We start from the raw sequence: 22,896 nt of genomic DNA on the forward strand, positions 1-22,896 counted from the left end.
CACAAGGAGATGGAACAGCAGTGTCCAGCTAATGAAAAAAAGGACAAGAGTATCCTACTTTGTTTGTAACTTCCATGGAGACAAGTGTTGAAAGTTCCCACCCTTTCATGTAAAAAGTACTCTAAGACATGTGGGCTCCTAAGATATACTCCATTTTGCCAAATACCCTAAAGTTAGTTGGGATTCAGGGTGTCTCCTTCCTAAGGCTCCTACAACTGATAAGTTTCTAAATAGACATGACTTAAGGCTACAGAACAAGTCTCTAAGTTCCATTTATCAATATTCTAGGAAGAGCCATCGAGAGGACCTGGCAACGTTTGCTAGACACACTTGTTTCTGAAATGGCAGATTTGCTTAAGAAAATAATTCCATGGCTCATTCCTGGACCTCCTGGCTGTGTTCTTGCCACCTCTGTATTTGCGGAGTTAAGCAATATTTTCACGAAACCTTTAGGATCAAAGTTTAGCTCTCCCAACATTGTGGCTTCCCTTTGCTTTCTCTTCTATCACAGTACAGCCTTAAAGACCTTGATCTTCTAACTCACCAAGAGACAGCAGGACACCACAGTTAAAAGCATGGTCTTGGAAGCCAATCTGCCTGAGTTCAGCTCTTGGCTCTGACATTACATAACTGTGACATAGAACAAATTACTAAATATCTGCATGCCTCGGTTTCCTTAACCTAATGCTACCTACATCCCAAGACTGTTTTCTTATCATAAGTTATTATAAGCATTTAAAACAGTGACGGATATATGCTACAGGTTACATAATACTTGTTAAATAAATAAATACCTGTACTAGACCGGATTATTTCTGTCCCAACAACATGGCCCAGCAGGTCATATTGATTCAGTCGAGAGCCATCTTGTGCCACTTCCACAGATTTGTTCTTCCCAAGAGTCCAAGAATAAACGACTTCAGCTGTTGTATAGGCATCTAAGGCAAAAAAAAAAAAAAAAAAGTCAACATGGAAAACAGAAGGAAAAAGAAAATGATTATCTTTGATAGTAAACTCATATGAGATTGAAATACAACTCTCATCCCAAAAGACTTTTCAATATGTGGTCTGTCTTGAAATGAATTGCATTTATTCATGCTTGTACTAAGTACTTGTTGAATCATTATTAATAATTTACTCTGGACACTACTGCCAACATCCACTGGATTGCAGAAAAAGCAAGGGAATTCCAGAAAAATATCTACTTCTGCTTCATTGAGTACACTAAAGCCTTTGACTGTGTGGATCACAACAAACTGTGCAAAATTCTTAAAGAGATGGGAATACCAGACCACCTTACCTGCCTCCTGAGAAACCTGTATGCAGGTCAAGAAGCAACAGTTAGATCCAGACGTGGAACAATGAACTGGTTCAACATTAGGAAAGGAGTACATCTAGGCTGCATATTGTCACCCTGCTTATTTAACTTATATGCAGAGTACATCATGTAAAACGCCGAGGTGGATGAAGCACAAGCTGGAATCAAGATTTCCAGAAGAAATGTCAATAACCTCAGATATGCAGATGACACCATGCTAATGGCAGAAAGCAAAGAGGAACTAAAGAGACTCTTAATGAAAGTGAAAGAGGAGAGTGAAAAAGCTGACTTCAAACTCAAAATTTAAAAAACTAAGATCATGGCATCTGGTCCCATCGTTTATGGCAAATAGATGGGGAAACAATGGAAACAGTGACACATCTTATTTTCTTAAGGCTCCAAAATCACTATAGATGGTGACTGAAGCCATGAAATTAAAAGACACTTGCTCCTTGGAAGAAAATCTATGACAAACCTAGACAGCATATTAAAAAGCAGAGGCATCACTTTGCTAACAAAGGTCCATCTAGTTAAAGCTATGGTTTTTCCAGTAGTCATGTATGGATGTGACAATTGAACCATAAAGAAGGCTGAACACTGAAGAATTGGTGCTTTCAAACTGTTATGCAGGAGAAGACTCTTGAAAGTCCCTTAGACAGCAAGGAGATCAAAGCAGTCAATCCTAAAGGATATCAACTTTGAATATTCATTGGAAGGACTGATGCTGAAGCTGAAGCTCCAATACTTTGGCCATCTGATGTGAAGAGCCAACTCACTAGAAAAGACCCTGATGCTGGGAAAGATTGAGATTAGGAGGAGAAGGAGGCAACAGAGGATGAGATGGTTGGATGGCATCACCGACTCAATGGATATGAGTTTGAGCAAACTCCGTAAGATAGTGAAGGATGGAGAAGCTTGGTGTGCTATAGTCCACGGGATCACAAAGAGTCAGACACAACTGAGCGACTGAAAAACAACAATAACAACTCTGGACACACAGAAATAAACCCAAAGTGGTCACAGTCTAGAAGACTCACAGTGACTCTCAGTCTTCTGGACTGCCAATAAACCTTTATAAAGTTTTCCTTCTCTTGGAGGATAGAGAGTAGTGGCAAGGGAAGGAATGGTTAAAATATAATTTAATGCAGATGTCACAAATTCAAATGTCCACAGGAGCTACAGACATGTCTTAAATGACCTAATTAAGCTAGCTGTAAGAAAAATAAACTTCTAGAAATATAGTAAAATTTCTTTAATTTTTAATTATTATGGGGTGAGTATATGAATTATGGTAAAAAATCATGTTAGGTATATTTTAAATTAAAATGAAAAATTACAAATTAAAAAAGCAATAACTAATGATTACAATTTTATTTTGAAACTTATAAGTTTAATCTGGTTTAACTTGCAAACCGGAAACCTGCCACCATTTCTTCTGTATCAGGGTATTAATATCAGGTCTTGTATTTGGAATTTCAAAGTCGAGTATGGAACTTAGCACAGATTAATTTTAACAGGGGTGGGGGTAGGAAAATGGTGAGGGAATGTGGAGTGAGGTTTTTCAGTTATAGTCAGTATCTTAAAGGAATAGAGTTGCTTTCTTTCTAGACACAGATCAACTCTTAGAACAGTGGGTTTTATATTTGGGGTGAGCACCATGCCATAACTCAGATATCTAGGATCATTATAAAGAGAACCTGACCGCCATACTGCTCACCCTTTTCATTCATTTTTGAGCTGTTTATTGTTCAAGTCACTCAGAGATCTCCAACTCATGGCGGCAGCTATCATGTCCATAACATGCTCTATTTAAACCTTATACCACAAAGCAAATAACTGCTAGTCAATCTACCAGTGAACGGATATAAATTCTGTATCCCTACAAAACTTTGAAATGTTGGATATGTATTTTGTAACAGTCTGACAAAAACATATGTATTAATTGTGATCTGCTTATATTGTAGTTTTAGAATTATTTTCAATATATTCAAGAAAAACATTTCCTGATTTGTATATAGTAGGCCACATGCCCAAAAGTTCCTCAGGCACATCAAACTTCTCATTGAAATTATGAGAAAATACACATAACCCTATGGTACTGTTTTAAAATCTGTGCCCTCATAACTGATGAAGGAAAATACCACAAGAAATCTAACTTTTCCACATAATGTGCACTGTATATGTTCTCAGTCATTTCTTCAATTCACTGACAAAAATACTTGATTAAATATAAAGCTACTGCTGCAATTTAATCATTTTTATAAATTTGACACATCTATAAAATATTTTGATGCCTGTGAAGGTTAATTGCTTAATTGATATATAACTACATTTCCTAGCAGCAACACTTAATGTATACATTCAAATACAAACCTGTTGAAATTTTAATCTATTTAATTGTTTTTTTTTAATTTCAGTCTGTTTTAAGATTTTCATTGTACATCTTTTAAAATGTATCAATTATGGTTCTTATAATGGATTGTATAATGTTGATATCTGAAGTTTTATTTCTTCAAACAAAAGCATACTTTATATGCAAAGCAATTGTGTATAAATATTCATTTTTACTAGGAAATGAAAACTCACAATCTTTCTTGAAATAGTCCTTTCAGTCTACCTTCTATTTATTTAAAATATGTATAGTTATGGGTACAACAATTGTGTCACTTTCCTCTTTATTCAACTAGGAGCTCTTAATTCTACCACATGTAAAACAAGAATGTAAGTGAGTTGACTAATGGCAACTGACATTGTACCCTGTTTTCAGTAAGAGAGTAGAAAGTGCCCATCTAAAGAGACAGACACTTTTCAGCCCCATGTGGTTGTGGCCCTGTGGGGATTTGAGCTCAGTGTTCTCCTATCTTCTGATTTCATAAAATAATAATAATAAATGAATTGGAATTCTGTGTGACATCTCCCAAACTTCAAATATTGGAGGATAATTTTGAAAGTAATTAACACTTATTATGGGCTTCCCTGGTGGCTCAGTGGTAAAGAATCTGCCTGCAATGCAGGAGATGTGAGTTCAATCTCTGGGTTGGAAAGATCCCCTGGAGAAGGAAATGGCAATCCACTCCAGTTTTCTTGCCTGGGAAATCCATGGACAGAGGAGCCTGGTGGGCTACAGTCCATAAAGTTGGAAAAGAGTTGGACATGACTTAGTGCCTAAAACAACAGACAACACTTATTATGTCAAACAAAGGATATTTGCAAACCACCAACTTGTAACTTAGTTGGACCTGAAAGATATCTAAAGGACACTCCATCCAAAACATCTGAATACACATTCTTTTCTGTACACATGGCAGTTTTTCAAATAGATCACATGATGGCCACAAAGCAGGTCTCAATAAATTTAAGAAGATAGATATTATATCAAGCATATTTTCCAACCACAAAACATGAATCTGGAAATCAATGACAAGAAGAAAAATGGAGAAAACACAATTACATAAACACTTAAAATATTATGATAATAAAAAAAACCAATGAGTCAACAGAAAAATCAGAGAGGAAATTTTTTTAAATACCTTGAAACATATGAAATAAAAGCACAATATTCAAAAATCCTACCACATAATTGCACTCAACTCACATGCTAGCAAAGTAATGCTCAAAATACTCCAAGCCAGGCTTCAACAATATGTGAACTGTGAACTTCTGGATGTTCAAGCTGGTTTTAGAAAAGGCAGAGGAACCAGAGATCAAATTGCCAACATTCGCTGGATCATCATAAAAAGAGACTTCCAGAAAAACATCTATTTCTGCTTTATTGACTATGCCAAAGCCTTTGGCTGTGTGGATCACAATAAATTGTGGAAAATCCTGAAAAAGATGGGAATACCAGACCACCTGACCTGCTTGCTGAGAAATCTGTATGCAGGTCAGGAAGCAACAGTTAGAACTGGACCTGGGGGGATGATCCTAAGATGGCGGAGGAATAGAATGGGGAGACCACTTTCTCCCCCACAAATTCATTGAAAGAACATTTGAACGCTGAGTAAATTCCACAAAACAACTTCTGAATGCTGGCAGAGGACATCAGGCACCCAGAAAGGCAGCCCATTGTCTTCGAAAGGAGGTAGGACAAAATATAAAAGGTAAAAAGAGAGACAAAAGAGGTAGGAAAGGAGATCCGTCCCAGGAAGGGAGTCTTTAAAAAGAGAGGTTTCCAAACACCAGGAAACACTCTCACTGGTGAATCTGTGGCGAGCCTTGGAACCTCAGAGGGCAACATAACCAGGAGGGAAAATAAATAAATAATTAAACCCCACAGATTACGTACCTAAAGGCAACTCCCAGCGGAGAAGCAGCCCAGAAGCTTGCATCCACCACTAGCAAGTGGGGACTGAACAGGGAGGCGCAGGCTGCATTGCTTAGGGTAAGGACCGGGCCTGAATGCCCCGAGGGCAATCTCAGGGAACTAACTAGAGATAGCAACCCAGACTGTGGGACAGCTATCCCGTGAAAAGCCCTAACCTAAGACACCTCCAGGCCCACTCACAGAACAAAGGACTGAGTAGAGCTAGCCGGCTGTGAACCAGTCCATCCCCCGCCAGAGACAGGCAGCCAAGTGCAGCCAGAGAAGGAAAGGGGAAATCACGGTCCCAGAGAGGCATCATCTACCAAACTGCAAGCAGGCTTCATTGCTAAGCAAGACTCCTTGGGATTCTGGATGGTCGACATCCACTGGGAGGGTCTCAGCCAGAGATCAGCTCCCCAGAGGAGACACACCGCACACCTGAGAAGGCATGCCCAGTGTATACTCAGAAAACCAAGAGAGGCTGGGACGGGGGAGGCGATAAGTCGTAGATCGCCAAGCACCTGAGCTGCTTGGACCGGGGAAGGGCACAAAACGCAAGCCCAATCAAGTCTGCGCCTTTGTGGAGTACCAAAGAACCTGAACCTGAACAGCTTAGACCTGGGAAGTACACTCAACCCAGGGTCCACATCAGACAGTTCCTGGCCGAGCAACCTAAAGCCTGAACAGTGTAGACTGGGAAAGCACACACACCATGAGCGGGGGAAACCCAGTGTGGCTGAGACACTGCAAGCACTCCCCACAGATGCCAGTGATATCTGTTTGCCATGTTCCTCCCTTCCACCACAGCAAGGCTGGACAAGTAAGCCTAAAAAAAGTAACCACTACCGCCTCCTTGTGTCAGGGCAGAAATTAGACACTGAAGACACCAGGAAACAGAAGAATCTAAAATAAACAGAGGGAACCACTTTGGAAGTGACAGGTCCAATAGATTAAAACCCTGAAGTTAGCACCGACTACATAGGAAGGGGCCTATAGATCTTGAGAAGTGCAAGCCAGATCAAAGAACTATCTGAAACTGAACTAACCCTACACTGTCCACAACAACACCAGAGAAAGTCCTAGATATATTTTTACTATTGTCATTTTTTAATTAAAAAATATTTTTAAGTCTTGTATTACTCCTTTTATTTTCATTTTTAACCTATTACTTTGCCAAAAAAGACCTTATTTTTAAAAGCAAAATTCATATATATATAATTTTTGTGACTTTGTTTTTTTTTCTTTAATATTGTATTTTTGAGAATCTAACCTCTATTCTAGATTTTTATTCTTTGCTTTTTGGTATTTGTTATCAATTTTGTACCTTTAAGAATCTAATCTTCAGTACCCATTTTTACTTGGGAGCAAAATTTCTGGCTGGATTGCTCTCTCCCCCTTGGGACTCTTCTTTTTCTCCACCAGGTCACCTCTATCTCCTCCCTCCCCATTCTCTTCTCTGCCCAACTCTGTGACTCTCTTTGTGTGTTCCAGGCTATGGAGAACACTTCAGTCCAGTTCAGTTCAGTTCAGTCGCTTAGTCGTGTCCGACTCTGTGACCCCATGAATTGCAGCACGCCAGGCCTCCCTATCCACACCAACTCCCGGAGTTCACCCAAATTCAAGTCCATCGAATCGGTGATGCCATCCAGCCATCTCATTTTCTGTTGACCCCTTCTCCTCCTGCCCTCACCCCACCCCCCAGCATCAGGGTCTTTTCCAGTGAGTAAACTCTTCGCAAGAGGTGGCCAAAATATTGGAGCTTCGGCTTCAGCATCAGTCCTTCCAATGAATACCCAGGACTGATCTCCTTTAGGATGGAATAGTTGGATCTCCTTGCAGTCCAAGGGACTCTCAAGAGTCTTCTCCAACACCACAGTTCAAAAGCATCAATTCTTCGGCACTCAGATTTCTTCACAGTCCAACTCTCACTTTCATACATGACCACTGGAAAAACCATAGCCTTGACTAGATGGACCTTTGTTGGCAAAGTAATGTCTCTGCTTTTGAATATGCTATTTAGGTTGGTCATAACTTTGCTTCCAATGAGTAAGTGTCTTTTAATTTCATGACTGCAATCACCATCTGCAGTGATTTTGCAGCCCCCCAAAATAAAATCTGACACTGTTTCCACTGTTTCCCCATCTATTTCCCATGAAGTGATGGGAGCACATGCCATGAGCTTTGTTTTTTGAATGTTGAGCTTTAAGCCAATTTTTATGGAAATAAAAGAAAACCTCAAATAGCCAAAGAAATCTTAAGAAAGAAGAATGGAATTGGAGGAATCAACCTGCCTGACTTCAGGATCTACTACAAAGTCACAGTCACCAAGACAGTATGGTACTGGCACAAAGACAGAAATATAGATCAATGGAACAAAACAGAAAGCCCAGAGATAAATCCACATACTTTTGGACACCTTATCTTTGACAAAGGAGGCAAGAATATACAATGAAGAAAAGACAATCTCTTTAACAAGTGGTACTGGGAAAACTGGTCAACCATTGGTAAAAGAATGAAACTAGAACACTCTCTAATACCATACACAAAAATAAACTCAACATGGATTAAAGATCTAAACTTAAGACCAGAAACTATAAAACTCCTAGAGGAAAACTTCGGCAAAACACTCTCTGACATAAATCACAGCAGGATCCTCTATGACCCACCTCCCAGAATATTGGAAATAAAAGCAAAAATAAACAAATGGGACCTAATAAAAATTAAAAGCTTTTGCACAACGAAGGAAACTATAAGCAAGGTGAAAAGACAGCCTTCAGACTGGGAGAAAATAATAGCAAACAAACCACCTGACAAATAATTAATCTCAAAAGTATACAAGCAACTCCTGCAGCTCAATTCCAGAAAAATAAATGACCCAATCAAAAAATGGGTCAAATTACTAAAGAGACATTTCTCCAAAGAAAACATACAGATGGCTAACAAACACATGAAAAGATGCTCAACATCACTCATTGTCAGAGAAATGCAAATCAAAACCACAATGTGGTACCATTTCACGCCAGTCAGAATGGCTGCTATCCAAAAGTCTACAAGCAATAAATGCTGGAGAGGGTGTGGAGAAAAGGGAACCCTCTTACACTGTTGGTGGGAATGCAAACTAGTACAGCCACTATGGAGAACAGTGTGGAGATTCCTTAAAAAACTGGAAATAGAGCTGCCATATGACTCAGCAATCCCACTGCTGGGCATACACACCGAGGAAACCAGAATTGAAAGAGACACGTGTTCCCCAATGTTCATCGCAGCACTGTTTATAATAGCCAGGACATGGAAGCAACCTAGATGTCCATCAGTAGATGAATGGATAAGAAAGCTGTGGTACATATACACCATGGAATATTACTCAGCCTTTAAAAAGAATACATTTGAATCAGTTCTAATGAGGTAGATGAACCTGGAGCCTGTTATACAGAGTGAAGTAAGCCAGAAAGAAAAACACCAATACAGTATACTAATGCATATATATGGAATTTAGAAAGATGGTAATGATAACCCTGTATTTGAGACAGCAAAAGAGACACAGATGTATAGAACAGTCTTATGGACTCTGTGGGAGAGGGCAAGGGTGAGATGGTTTAAGAGAATGGCAGTGAAACATGTATATTATCATATGTGAAATGGATTGCCAGTCCAGGTTCGATGCAGTATTCAGGGTGCTCAGGGTTGGTGCACTGGGATGACCCAGAGGGATGATATGGGGAAGGAGGTGAGAGGGGGGTTCAGGATGGGGAACACATGTGCATCCGTGGCGGATTCATGCCAATGTATGGCAAAACCAATACTATACTGTAAAGTAATTATCCTCCAAAAATGTAAATAAATACATAAATAAATAAATTTAAAAATAAAAAAATAAAATAAAGTAAAAAAAAAAAAAATAAAATGAACTGGACCTGGAACAATAGACTGGTTCCAAATAGGAAAAGGAGTACGTCAAGGCTGTATATTGTCACCCTGCTTATTTAACTTCTATGCAAAGTACATCATGAGAAATGCTGGGCTGCATGAAGCACACGCTGGAATCAAGATTGCCAGGAGAAATATCAATAACCTCAGATATGCAGATGGCACCACCCTTATGGCAGAAAGTTAAGGATTAAAGAGTTTCTTGATGAAAGTGAAAGAGGAGCATGAAGAAGCTGAGTTAAAGCTCAACATTCAGAAAACAAAGATCATGGCATCCAGTCACATCACTTCATGATAAATAGATGGAGAAACAGTGGAAACAGTGGCAGACTTTATTTTGGGGGGCTCCAGACTCACTGTAGATGGTGACTGCAGCCATGAAATTAAAAGACACTTAATACTTGTAATAAAAGTTATGACCAACCTAGACAGCATACTGAAAAGCAGACACATTACTTTGCCAACAAAGGTCTGTCTAGTGAAGGCTATGGTTTTTCCAGTATCATGTATGGATGTGAGAGTTGGACTCTAAAGAAACCTGAGTGCTGAAGAATTGATGCTTTTGAATTGTGGTGTTGGGGAAGACTCTTGAGAGTCCCTTGGACTGCAAGGAGGTCCATCCTAAAGGAAATCAGTCCTGAATGTACATTGGAAGGACTGAAGTTGAAGCTGAAACTCCAATCCTTTGGCCACCTGATGTGAAGAGCTGACTCATTTGAAAAGACCCTGATGCTGGGAAAGATTGAAGGCAGGAGGAGGGGACGACAGAGGATGAGATGGTTGGATGGCATCACTGACTCAACGGACATGAGTCTGAGTAAACTCCAGGAGTTGGTGATGGACAGGAAGGCCTGTTGTGCTGCAGTCCATGAGGACACAAAGAGTCGGACATGATTGAGCGACTAAACTGAACTGAACTGATTCAAAAATCCATGGGATGCAGCAAATACCAAGAGGGACATTTATGGCAATAAAAGCCTATATCAGGAAACAAGAATACTCTCAAATACACAACCTAACCTAACAATCTAAAGGAATTAGAAAAAGGGTGAAGAAAACCAAGAGTCAGCAGATGGAAGGAAATTATAAAGATTAGAGGAGAAATAAGTTAAGTAGAGACCAAAAAACCCCCACAACAATGGAAAAGATCAATGAAGGCAAGAGCTGACTTTTTGAAAAGATAAATGAAATTGATAAGACTTTAAGCCACATTCATTAAAAGAGAAGGAGACCCAAATAAGCAAATTAAAAAATGAAAGAGGGGAAATTACAATTACTATCACAGAAACACAAAAAATCATGAGAGAATACTATGAGCAGTTATATGCCAACAAATTGTACAACCTAGATGAAATGCATAAATTCCTAGAAACATACACTCTTCCAAAACTGAGTCAGGATGAAACAGATACTCTGAACAGACTGGTCACTAGTAGGAAATTAAATCAGTAATCAAAAAACTCTCAAAAAACAAAACCCCAGGACTAGATAGTCTCACAGGGGAATTCTACCAAATATATAAAGAAGAATTAATACCTATCCTTTTCAACTATACCAGAACATTGAAGAGTAGGAAACATCCCCAAATTCATTCTACAAGGCCATTATTACCATGATATCCAATTAGACAAAGACACTACAAAACAGAAAATCATAGGCCAATATCTCTGATTTTTATATAGATATAAAAATCTTCAATAAAATATTATCAAACCAAATCTAGCAATATGCATAAAAGAACTACATACCATGGTCAAGTGCAAATTATTCTAGGATGCAATCATAGCTCAGTATCCACAAATCAATCAATGTGGTACACCTCATTAACAAAAAGAAGACAAAAGCCACATGATCATCTCAATAGATGCAGAAAAATTTTACAAAATTCAACACCCATTCATAATAAAAACTCTCCAGAAAGTGGGCATAGAAGCAACATATCTCAAAATAATAAAAGCCAGCTGGGACAAACCCACAACTAATGTTATAGTCAATGGTAAAAAGCTGAAAGCTTTTCCTCTAAAATCAGGGAATAAGACAAGGATGCCCAATCTCACCATCTTTATTTAACATAATATTGGACGTCCTATTCACAGCAATCAGACAAGAAAAAAATAGCACCCACATTAGAAGGAAAGAGATAGAAAGGTCACTATTTACAGATGACATAATACTATATATAGAAAATGCTAGTCACCACCAGAAAAGTATTAGAACCAATAAATTAATTCAGCAAAGTTGTAGGATTCAAGATTAATATACAGAAATCTGTTGCTATTCTATACACCACTAAGAAACTATCATAGAAAGGCAAATAAACAATCCCATTTATAATTATATCAAAAAGAATAAAATATGAAGGAATAAGTTTAACCAAGGAAGTGAAGGATCTATATTCTGAAAACTATAAATCATTAATGAAGGAAATGGAAGATCATACAAAGAAATAGAAATGTAGCCATTATTTATGGACTAGAAAAGTTAATATTGTTAAAATGTCCATATTGCTCAAAGCAATTGACAAATTTAACACAATCCTTAACAAAATACCCATGCCATTTTTCACAGAACTAGAACAAATAGTCCTAAAATTTGTGTGGAAGCACAAAAGACCCTGAAGAGCTAAAGCAATCTTGAGAAAAAAAACACAAAGCTTGTGGCATCACCCTCTCTGACTTCAGATTTTATTACAAAGCTCCAGTAATCAAAACAGTATGATACTACACAAAAATAGAAATATAGATCAATGGAGCAGTATAGAAAGCACAAAAATAAACTCATGCACCTATGGCCAATTAATCTATGACAAAGGAGGCAAGAATATACAGTGAAAAAAAGATAGCCTCTTCAATAAGTGGTGCTGTGAAAACTGGCAGCTACATGTCAAAACATGAAATCAGAACATTCCTTCACACTATATACAAAAATAAACTCAAAATGGACTAAAGACCTAAATGTAAGACTGGAAATCATAAAACTCCTAGAAGAAAACATAGGTAGAGCAGTCTTTGACATAAGTGTTAGCAATATATTTTTGGATTGTCCCTTTAAGCAAAGGAAACAAAAAGATAAACAAACAAATAGGACTTAATTAAACAAAAACTTTTGCACAGCAAAGGAAACCAACTAAAAAACTTGATTTAAAAATATAGAGAAGACCTGAATAGACATTTCTCCAGAGATATAAATGGTCAATAATCAGTCACATGAAAAGATGACCAATATTACTAATCGTCAGAGAAATGCAAATCAAAACCACAATAAAATATCACTTCACATGAGTTATAATGGCTGTCGTCAAAAAGATCCCAAATAATAAATTTGGAAAGGATGGATAGACTTGGAAAGGATGTTGAGAAAAGAGAACACTTCTACACTAGTACACTGTTAGTGGGAATGTAGACTGATGTAGCCACTGTAGAAAACAGTATGGAGGTTTCTCAAAAAACTAAAAACAAAACTACCATATGACCCAGCAACTCCACTCCTGGGAATATATTTGCAGAAAATGAAAACACTAATTTTAAATGATATCTGTACCTCAGTGTTCATAGCAGCAGTATTTGCAATAGGCAAGATACAGAAGCCAACTTAAATGTTCAACAGATGAATGTATATGATACTCTGTGTGTGTGTGTGTAAAATGGATACTGTTGTTTAGTCACTGAGTCATGTCCAACTCTTTGTGACCAACATGGACCATAGCCTGCCAGGCTCCTCTGTCCATGGGATTTTCAAGGCAAGAATACTGGAGTGGGTTGCCATTTCCTTCTCGAGGGGATCTTCCTGACCCAGGGACCAAACCCACATCTCCTGCATTGGCAGGCAGATTCTTTACCATTGAGCCACCAGGGAAGCCTAAAACAGGATATTAGCCATAAAAAGAAAGAAATTTTGATATTTGCAACAACATGGATAGACTTTGAGGCTTTTATGCTCAGCTAAATAAGTCAGACAAAGAAAGACACATACTATATGTAATCACTTATATACAGAATATAAAAATTCCAACAAACTAATGAATATAAGAAAACAGAAACAGACTCCCAGATACAGGGAACAAACTAGTGCTTATCAGTGGGGAGAGGAACTAGGAGATGGCAAGATAGGGGTAGAGGATTAAGAGGCACAAACCACTATGTATAAAGTACATAAATTACAAGAAAATACTGTGCAGCACAAGGAATACAGCCAATAATTTATAATAACTTTAAATGGAATATAATTTATTAAAATATTGAATCACTGTGGTATACATCTGAAAGTAATATAATATTTTAAATTAACTATAAGTTTTTAAAAAATGAAATAAGGGTTTTAGTCCATAGGCTATAAGGTCTGCAGGCATGACTGAAATAGAGATGACATGGCCAGATGTATGCTCTAGAAAGATTGTTCAACCAGCAGTATGGATGCCTGGTTGGAAAGAATGAAACTAAAGCCAAAACAGTAGTTACAAAGGCCATCACAATGTTTTGTGTGAATGACATTTAGGACAAAATTATATAGTATTAGTGGGATGAATTGAGTGGAACGGGGAAGAGATCTCAGTGGCAGGATATAACTATGGCTTGGCTTCTCTGATAGTTCAGTTGGTAAAGAATCCGCCTGCAATGCAGGAGACCCCAGTTGGATTTCTGGGTTGGGAAGATCCCCTGGAGAAGGGATAGGCTACCCACTCCAGTATTCTTGGGCTTCCCTCGTGGCTCAGCTGGTAAAGAATCTGCCTACAATGCGGGAGACCTGGGTTTGATCCCTAGGTTGGGAAGATCCCTTGGAGAAGGGAAAGGCACTTCAGTATTCTGGCTTGGAGAATTTCACGGACTGTATAGTCCATGGGGTCACAAAGAGTCAGACATGACTGAGTGACTTTCACTTTCAAGAAAGGAAAGGAGGAAGTCTGAGGAAGGATTCTAGATGACCATGAGTTTGTAACTTTTGCAAGTACTTGACTAATGATGGAATTCATTCACCCATTGGGGAATAGAAGTCTTTCCCTTCAGGCCTTCTTTTTCTTCTCTTCTCCCTGCCTGTCCCATGGGTTTCTTTCAACCCTCAACTTCCCTCCCAGTTGAGTCCTTCTCCTCAATTTTGATTTTTTTTCCCCCTATGGAGGAGCAGACTTAGAGAGGTGTGGGGAATGGATGCTGCAGAAAGGAGACCTATCAGACAATAAGAACTACAGCACTCCCAGAATGGCCCCCTTAACATATATTGTATTGGCTATGATGCCGCAAGCATCTGCTTGCCTTTGGTTGCTTTGCCAAATGCCTCCTTCTGTTACTTGAGCCTTGGTATGTGCCAGGCTCCAGGAATATGAGAAGTAAAAATCACTCCTGCCACAACAGCACAAATGAGCAAGAATTCCCTTTGAACTCATACTGTCACTTGCTTGCTTGATTCAGTCACTCATATACTGAGACATTATATTAGATAGTTAATGTACAGAAGTCATAAGACATTTGAGGTCCCAACCCTTCATTGAACTAGTACAGAAAGAAAATATGTAAGTAAATAAAGAAGATAATATCGTACAGTGATAAGTGCTATAAAAAATAAAACAGTTTATGAGGTAGGGAGGAGTTTAATTAGATACAGTGATCAGAGCAGATCCCTTTGAGGCGGTGGCTTTTTAGCAGAAAAATGGAAGATGAGCAAAAGCCAGAGTTCGATGGAGAATATTTCAGGCGCCAAACAAACAAAAAACAGAAAGTGTAAACTCTTCTGTGTGGGAAATATTCTGCAGTGTTACAGTGTTCTAGGAACTGGAAGAAAGCCAATGGAAAGGGGAAAGAGATATGAGATGAGGTCGAAGAGGTTAACAACAACCTGATCACAAGATCCAAACCAAGACACAAAACACAAAAGAAGGTTTCAGAGAAAAAATAACCAGCTTGGTTTGGGTATATTCAGTAAGAATACAAGAGTTCTGATGAACATAACAACTACAGCCTAAGGTTGGCATACTATGAAACCAAGTGGAAATAAACACTCCATAGCTTTATAACTAATTCAAATACTTAAAACTGTCAAGATTTTAAAATATCCAAAGTTACAGGGTAAGTTATAGGCAAGTATGCATGTGCACCAAGTTGCTTCAGTTGTGGCTGACTCTGCAACCCTATGGACCGTAGCCCACCAGGCTCCTCTGTCAGAGAGTTACTGGCAAATCAGGACAGATTTGGACTTCTGGCATGAGGTATATGTGTTTATGCAGCTATTGAAATGAGCATGTGACTTTTTTTGTCTTTATTTTATTGATATGATGTATTACATTGATTGATTTTTGGATATAAAGCCAACTTTATATCCCTGGAATAGATCTTACTTGAAGATAGTGGGTAATTCATTTATAGGCTTTTTTATTTGGTTTTTATTTTATTTATTTTGTTGAAGACTTTTATGTCTATAGTCATAAAGAATTCATAAAGAATATTTGTCTATAGTTTTCTTTTCTTGTGATCTTTGGTTTTGGTATCATGGTAATACTGACCTGACTAAATGTTCTTCCTCATCTGTATTATACAAGACTTTGGAAGACTTAGTATTCATTCTTCTTTAAATGTTTGATAAAATGCAATGGTGGGTCTGGGTTTTTGCTTGTGGGAAGTTATAAAATTACTAATTAAGTCTCTTATTATAGGTCCAATAAAAATGTCTACTTTTTTCTCAGTCACTTCCAGTAGTTTGTGTATTAGTAGTAATTTTTCCATTTCATCTAGGCTCTCTCATTTGTTGACATGTAATTTGCAGCTTGTGTTACTTTATAATCCTGTTTATTTCTGTAAGATCAGTAGTGATGTCTTTATTTCATGATTTGATTATTCTCTTGTTTTGTATTTGTATATGCATTTTGTATTCTTTCATCAGTCTAGCTAAAGGTTTATCAGTTTATTGATTTTTTCAAAAAAATACTTTTATATTATTTGATTCTGTTTAATGTTTTTCTACTTTCTGTTTCATTTAATTTCACTCTAATGTTTATTATTTTTTTCTATCTGCTTGTTTTGAATTTAGTTTGCTCTTCTCTTTCTAGTTTTTTAAGGTAGAAGTTCAGGTTATTGATTTTAGATCTTTCTTCTTTTTGATACAGGCTTTCAGTTCAGTTCAGTTCAGTTGCTCAGTCATGTCCAACTCTTTGCGACCCCATGGATCACAGCATGCCAGGCCTCCCTGTCCGTCACCAACTCCCGGAGACAGGCTTTACAGTTATAACTTTTCCTCTAAACACTGCTTTAAGCTGTATTTACATTGTACATAATTTTCATTAATTTCAAAATATTTTCTAATTTCCCTTATGTTTTTTTCTTTGATACATTTTTTTAAATTTAGGAATATGCTGTTGAATTTCAACGTATTTGTGAATTTCCCAAATTTCCTTCCATAGTTGACTTTTAATTTCATTCAAGTGAGGTTAGATAACACACTTCATACGGTCCCAGAACTTTTAAACTGACTGCATCTTGTTTTAAGGCCTAACATACAGTCTACCACAGAAAATATTCCATGTGCACTTCAGAATAATGGGTGTTCTGATATTATTTGGTAGAGTGCAATATAAATGCTAATTAGACCTAATTGGTTTGTCTCGTGTTCAAGTCTTCTATTTCTATGTTGATGTTCTGTCTAGTTGTTCTATGGAAGTGGAATATTAAAATGTTTAGTTTTTTTTATTATTGAATAGTTTATTTCCCTTTTCTATTCTTATCAGTTTTGCTCTGTGCATTTTGGGTTTATCTTCCTGATGAATTGATCCTTTTTATCATTATGAAATCTTCAAGGCTTCTTCAGAATGGGGGTGAAGAGGATCAGAACATGGTTCTCTTGCCATATTGAGAATCAGCCATTTCTCTTGACTAACACTCCTCAGACTATTGTGAGCCTTTGCTTAGAGTTTGGAGAAAGTTTATTTTGACAACTTTTGAAAATGTTCTTGTTGCTTTTATGGAAGAATGGATTTTCAGAAGTTCTCACTTTACCGTTCCAGAATTGCTTCCTTATTAGTTTTCAAAGTCAATATTAACTGCCCACTTAAGAATTTAAACCACTCTCTCCTTCTTAATATACTTAATTTGCTTCTAGGATAGTATGTTCCCTTAAGTTTCCTCTTACTATACCTGTCCTATCCTTCACATTTACTGAGTTATTCTCTTCTCTTTAGCCTCTAAATGTTATAGTGATTCAGGAAACAGTCTTTGACACTCTTATCTACATGCAGTCAACTCCTCCAGCTTTATGGCTTTAAATACCATCTAAATGGATGAAACTTCAATTAAATATCCAGTCTGCAGGCTCAGATGGTAAAGAATCTGCCTACAATGCAGGAGACCCACAAACAATCCCTGGGTAGGGAAGATCCCCTGGAGGAGGGATTGGCTACCCACTCCAATATTCTTGCCTGGAGAACACATGGACAGAGGAGCCTGGTGGGCTACATTCCATGGGGTCCCAAAGAGTTGGGCATAACTGAGAGACTAAGACATACTAGATATCTTTCCTGAAACCAGACTTACATTCCATATATTCAGCACCCAGAAGCACTAGTTGTGTCCCTTATCAAGCATAAACCCCATCAAGTGTAACCACTATCCTGACTATTGTTTCTACATGTAATTTCCTTCCTGGCATTTATTGGGAAATGTATATATATTTTTGAAAATCAAATAATGAGAAAAATAGTTGAGAAATAAGCAAAATGGAAATGTATTATAATTCTCCTATAAAAATTAAAGCTTAACAACAGACAGGATCATTACTGGATTAAAGAAATCTACTAATGTCAAGTCAAAGCAAGAACAGGAAATGCTGGCACACTGAACCAAAAGTGTTGAAATTGCAAGTATCAGCACAGGAATATATGTTCATCTGATCACTTGATTTTGCTTATCATAAGTGTATGCTTATAGCCATGTATACTGCTAATGGTGAATAATTTTTAAACAAAATTTTAAACTTTTTATATTGTGTTGGAGTATAGCCGATTGTCACTCCAGTCTTCTTGCCTGGGAAATCTCATGGACAGAGGAACCTCACTGGCTATAGTCCACAGGGTCACAAAGAGTTGGACACGACTGAAGTGAATTAGCATGCATAGCCAGTTAACAATGTTGTGACAGTTTCAGGTGAACAGCAAAGGGGCTCAGCCATACATATACATGTATCCATTCTCCTACAAACTCCCCTCCCATCCAGGCTGCTAAGTAACATTGAGCAGAGTTCCCTGTGATATACAGTAAGTTCTTGTTGATTATCTATTTTAAATGTAGTATGTACATGTCTATCCCAACCCCCCTAACTATCCCTTCCCCCTGGCAACCCCAGCAACCATAAGTTCATTTTCTATTACTTTTTTACATATTTCATCCAGCAGCAGCCTTATGGTCAGGGCAAAACTTGAATTCTAAGCTGCAATCCATGGCCAGAATTGGAAAGTACCACCAAGAATGAAAGGGCTTCCCTGGTGGCTCAGACGGTAAAGAATCTGCCTGCAATGCAGGTGACCTGGGTTCAATCCCTGGGGTGGGAAGATCCCCTGGAGAAGGGAATGGTAACACACTCCAGGATTCTTGCCTGGAGAATCCCATGGACAGAGGAGCCTGGCGAGCTACAGTCTATGGGGTCGCAAAGAGTCAGACACAACTGAGCAACTAACAAACACACACACCAAGAATAAAGGAGGTTCTACCCTATCTCCAGAATTTTAGTCTTTTCAATCCTTATTGCTCAACAATTCTAGGTTTCCTAATTGTTCATGAGGGGAGCATGTTCACTCATGAACAACTCTATCCTACACAGAATGGAAGTAATACTTACCTAACCTGATAGTAAATCCATTAGGACAGAAATCTCTAAGTCATCCCTGAGTTCTCTTCTTGTGATATTCTATATCTAATTTATTGGAGGATCCTTTGGGATTGTCCTTCACAATGTATCCAGAATCAGAATCTTATCACTTATGCCACTATCACTCTGATCTGAGCCATGATAATCTCTCAGCTGAAATATTGCAATAACCTATTAACTGGACTTCCTGCTTCTATCTTTCTCGTACTTATTTTTAACAGAGTATCCATAATGATTCTTGAAAAAACAAAAATCAGATAATATATCTAAATATTCTAATAACTCCATTTTCCCTCAGAATAAAATTCAAAGTGCTTTACTGTCCATCACCACTGCAGATGACCTGACCCCCTCTTTGATCTCACATCTGGCACTTTGATGTTCTTTAACAAGTCAGATACATTTCTGATTCAGGGTCTTGTCCCTGGCTGTTCCCTATAACTACAGTATTATTTCCACAAATATCTGTCTTGTTAAACCTTTTGCCTCCTCAAACTTTCTGCCCAAATGTCACTTTTTCAAAGAAGACTACACTGATTACTTTATTTTAAATTTCAATGGCAATGTCTATCTTCCACCTAGACATGATTGACCCCACCTTATTCTGCAGTACTTTGATGTCTTCTTATGGTGCTTTCCATTTTACAACATACTTTATACTTTACTTTTTAATTTAGTGTTTATTTTCTCTTTTGCCATCACTCTTTCCTCTATATAAGCTCCACAATGGCAGGGTCTTTGTTTTATTCATGGATGCATTCCAAGCTCCTATAATAGAGCCTGGCCCACAGGAGATAATTTGTAAATATTTGACAATGATTGAAAAAAATGTGTCACACGTAATTATTTGGGTCTTTTCAAATGCACTTTCTATGTTAAAATACAGAGATAAATGTAATTTAGAGATGATAAACACAGACCATGATATATTGCTCCAAGTTCAGTTCAGTTCAGTCACTCAATCATGTCCAACTTTTTGCGACCCCACGGACAGCAGCACACCAGGCCTCCCTGTCCATCATCAACTCCTGGAGTCTACCCAAACTCATGTTCACTGAGTCAATGATGCCATCCAACCATCTCACCCCCATCATCCCCTTCTCTTCCTGCCTTCAATCTTGGCCAGCATCAGGGTCTTTTCAAATGACTCAACTCTTTGCATAAGGTGGCCAAAGTATTGGAGTTTCAGCTTCAACATCAGTCCCTCCAATGAATACTCAGGACTGATCTCCTTTAGGATGGACTGGTTGGATCTCCTTGCAGCCCAAGGGACTCTCAAGAGTCTTCTCCAACACCAGAGTTCAAAAGCATCAATTCTTCTGTGCTCAGCTTTCTTTATAGTCCAAATCTCACATCCATACATGACTACTGGAAAAACCATAGCCTTGGCTAGACAGACCTTTGTTGGCAAAGTAATAACTCTGCTTTTTAATATGCTGTCTAGGTTGGTCATAACTTTCCTTCCAAGGAATAAGCATCTTTTAATTTCATGGCTGCAGTCACCATCTGCAGTGATTTTGGAGCCCAAAAAATAAAGTCTGCCACTGTTGCTCTGATGACTCCCAAATTAAACTTACTCTGAAATTCTTAGTCAGAAACTCACTCAAATTCTCCTCAATTTTGATTTTTCTCATTATCTGAAAATGAGCTATGTATTTAATTATTTTTCTGCCAGATTTACAGCTTCTGGCAAGGGCAATACTCTCTTAAAAGGAGAAAATTTCCCATCTCTTACTGTTTATCATTCGCTATAGAGAATTAGATAGAACTATATGAAGATGCACATAGAACAGGCATTTTAAAAATATAAACACCTTCTGTTAGAAGGATCTTGTCTTTAGGAAGCTATTATTGTGCTTTATATTAGCTCTGTCTTGGCTTGTCTTATGGATAATTTAGGAAACAGATGTTAATGTTTCAACCTAATGACAAAGAAATTAGTCTAAAATGGTGAAATAACGTTTGCTTCCTAAAATGAAAACTCTATTAAAGGTTAAATCTCCTCCTGATCAGTTAGTACTACTCCATCCCACTCCCCTTCCCCACTTATATACTAGCCCAAATTAAAGGTTTCAGCTTTTGAAATTACTAAGGGACAGAATAGGAACTATGTCATTTTTTGGGGGGGGAGGAGGCGAAGATCAGAAAACAGAAAGTAAGAAAATACATACAGCTTCCAAACTTCAGTGGGCAGGCATGCACATCCATAGGAAAATCTTCCAAATGCATGGGACACTCGGCATGAATTGTTAACCTAAAAGGAAGAACAAAACATGAAATTAAGCTAAAATGAATGGTATTAAACATGGAGCTCAGTTTCCATTCACCAGCAGTGTAGTGCTGCTAAAAAAAAACAATAATTTGTTTGTTTAGGTTCACTGAGATCTAAGATTTTATGAACACAAGGGATGGATTAACTGAACTAGAGAGCCTCTCAAAGCAGCATTCAGTATTCAGATTTTTAGATCAGATATGAATCCACTTTACCACCTTTAGGAAAACAAATATCATTTATCTGCCCTAGCTGAGCTCCCTTAGCTACCTCCCCACCAAAGAAGCATGGAAACACCAGGTTCTGAGTCATTCAGTCCTGATAGCAGTTTAATTGCATGTGTGAGTGTATGCTCAGTCAGTCAGTTGTGTCTGACTCTTTGAAACTCCATGGACTATAGCCTGCCAGGTTCCTCTGTCCATGGAATTTTCCAGGCAGGAATACTGGAGTAGGTTGCCATTTCCTTCTCCAGGGATCTCCCCACCCAGAGATCAAATTCGCCTCTCTTGCATCTCCCACATTGGCAGGCAGATTCTTTACCACTGCACCACCTTGGAAGCCCAGCAGTTTATTTCTAAAATAATGCTCCTCAGCAGGCTATCGTGTGAATTAAAAAATTTAGAGACTGCACTGGAGAGGAAGGATGTGTAGAAAGGATATCTTTAACCTGATAATAAGCACAAAAGATGGTTCTGCTGAAGGTGATTCTTGGAGCACACATACACACATTTGCACATTCATGTATACACACAGCAGCTGGTGAGAAAAAAAAAATTACAAAGTTTATGGAGGACATCAAACATCTTAGAGGTCAAGTATGAAGAACTCATGTGCTCTTAATAGGGATTACACGTAGGAGAGACTGTTCATGGATTCCTCAATGGAAATCTGGATTGGATAAGACTTGCCATACCCACATACTCATTCCCTGGCATTACTCTGTCTAAATAATCAATTCCAAAATTTCCCGCCTTTTTCCTTCATTTATTTTGAGCCACAACTTTCTTTGTCCTAGGAAGTAACCTGCTATGTGGAAATGGGAATCGCACAGCAAAAATTCAATTATTTGACAGCTAACTCTGATGAGCTTTTTCTAGCTAACCTGTATACCTCCTGGTTATACTGGATTCAATCCCTGCCATCCTTTTAAGAGTTTTAGGTGGCCAACTGGCGAGAATCCTATCCTAGCTAACTGTTAAACTTGATAAATGTGTACCACCTCATAAATGATCA

At 38.0% G+C, this 22,896-nt stretch overlaps 1 protein-coding gene across 1 annotated transcript in view; it reads right to left on the minus strand.

The window, feature by feature from the left end:
- GABRA3 (gamma-aminobutyric acid type A receptor subunit alpha3) overlaps positions 1 to 22,896 on the minus strand; it is a 142,360-nt gene that overhangs the window by 37,950 nt on the left and 81,514 nt on the right. The window contains exons 5-6 of the mRNA XM_052663192.1: positions 21,563 to 21,645; positions 795 to 938 (exon numbers count right to left, since the gene is read on the minus strand). Of these exons, the coding sequence (XP_052519152.1) occupies positions 795 to 938; positions 21,563 to 21,645 (227 nt within the window). The remainder of the gene's footprint in view (positions 1 to 794; positions 939 to 21,562; positions 21,646 to 22,896) is intronic.

Source organism: Budorcas taxicolor, chromosome X (genome assembly GCF_023091745.1).
Source record: "Budorcas taxicolor isolate Tak-1 chromosome X, Takin1.1, whole genome shotgun sequence".
Classification (NCBI taxonomy): Eukaryota; Metazoa; Chordata; class Mammalia; order Artiodactyla; family Bovidae; genus Budorcas; species Budorcas taxicolor.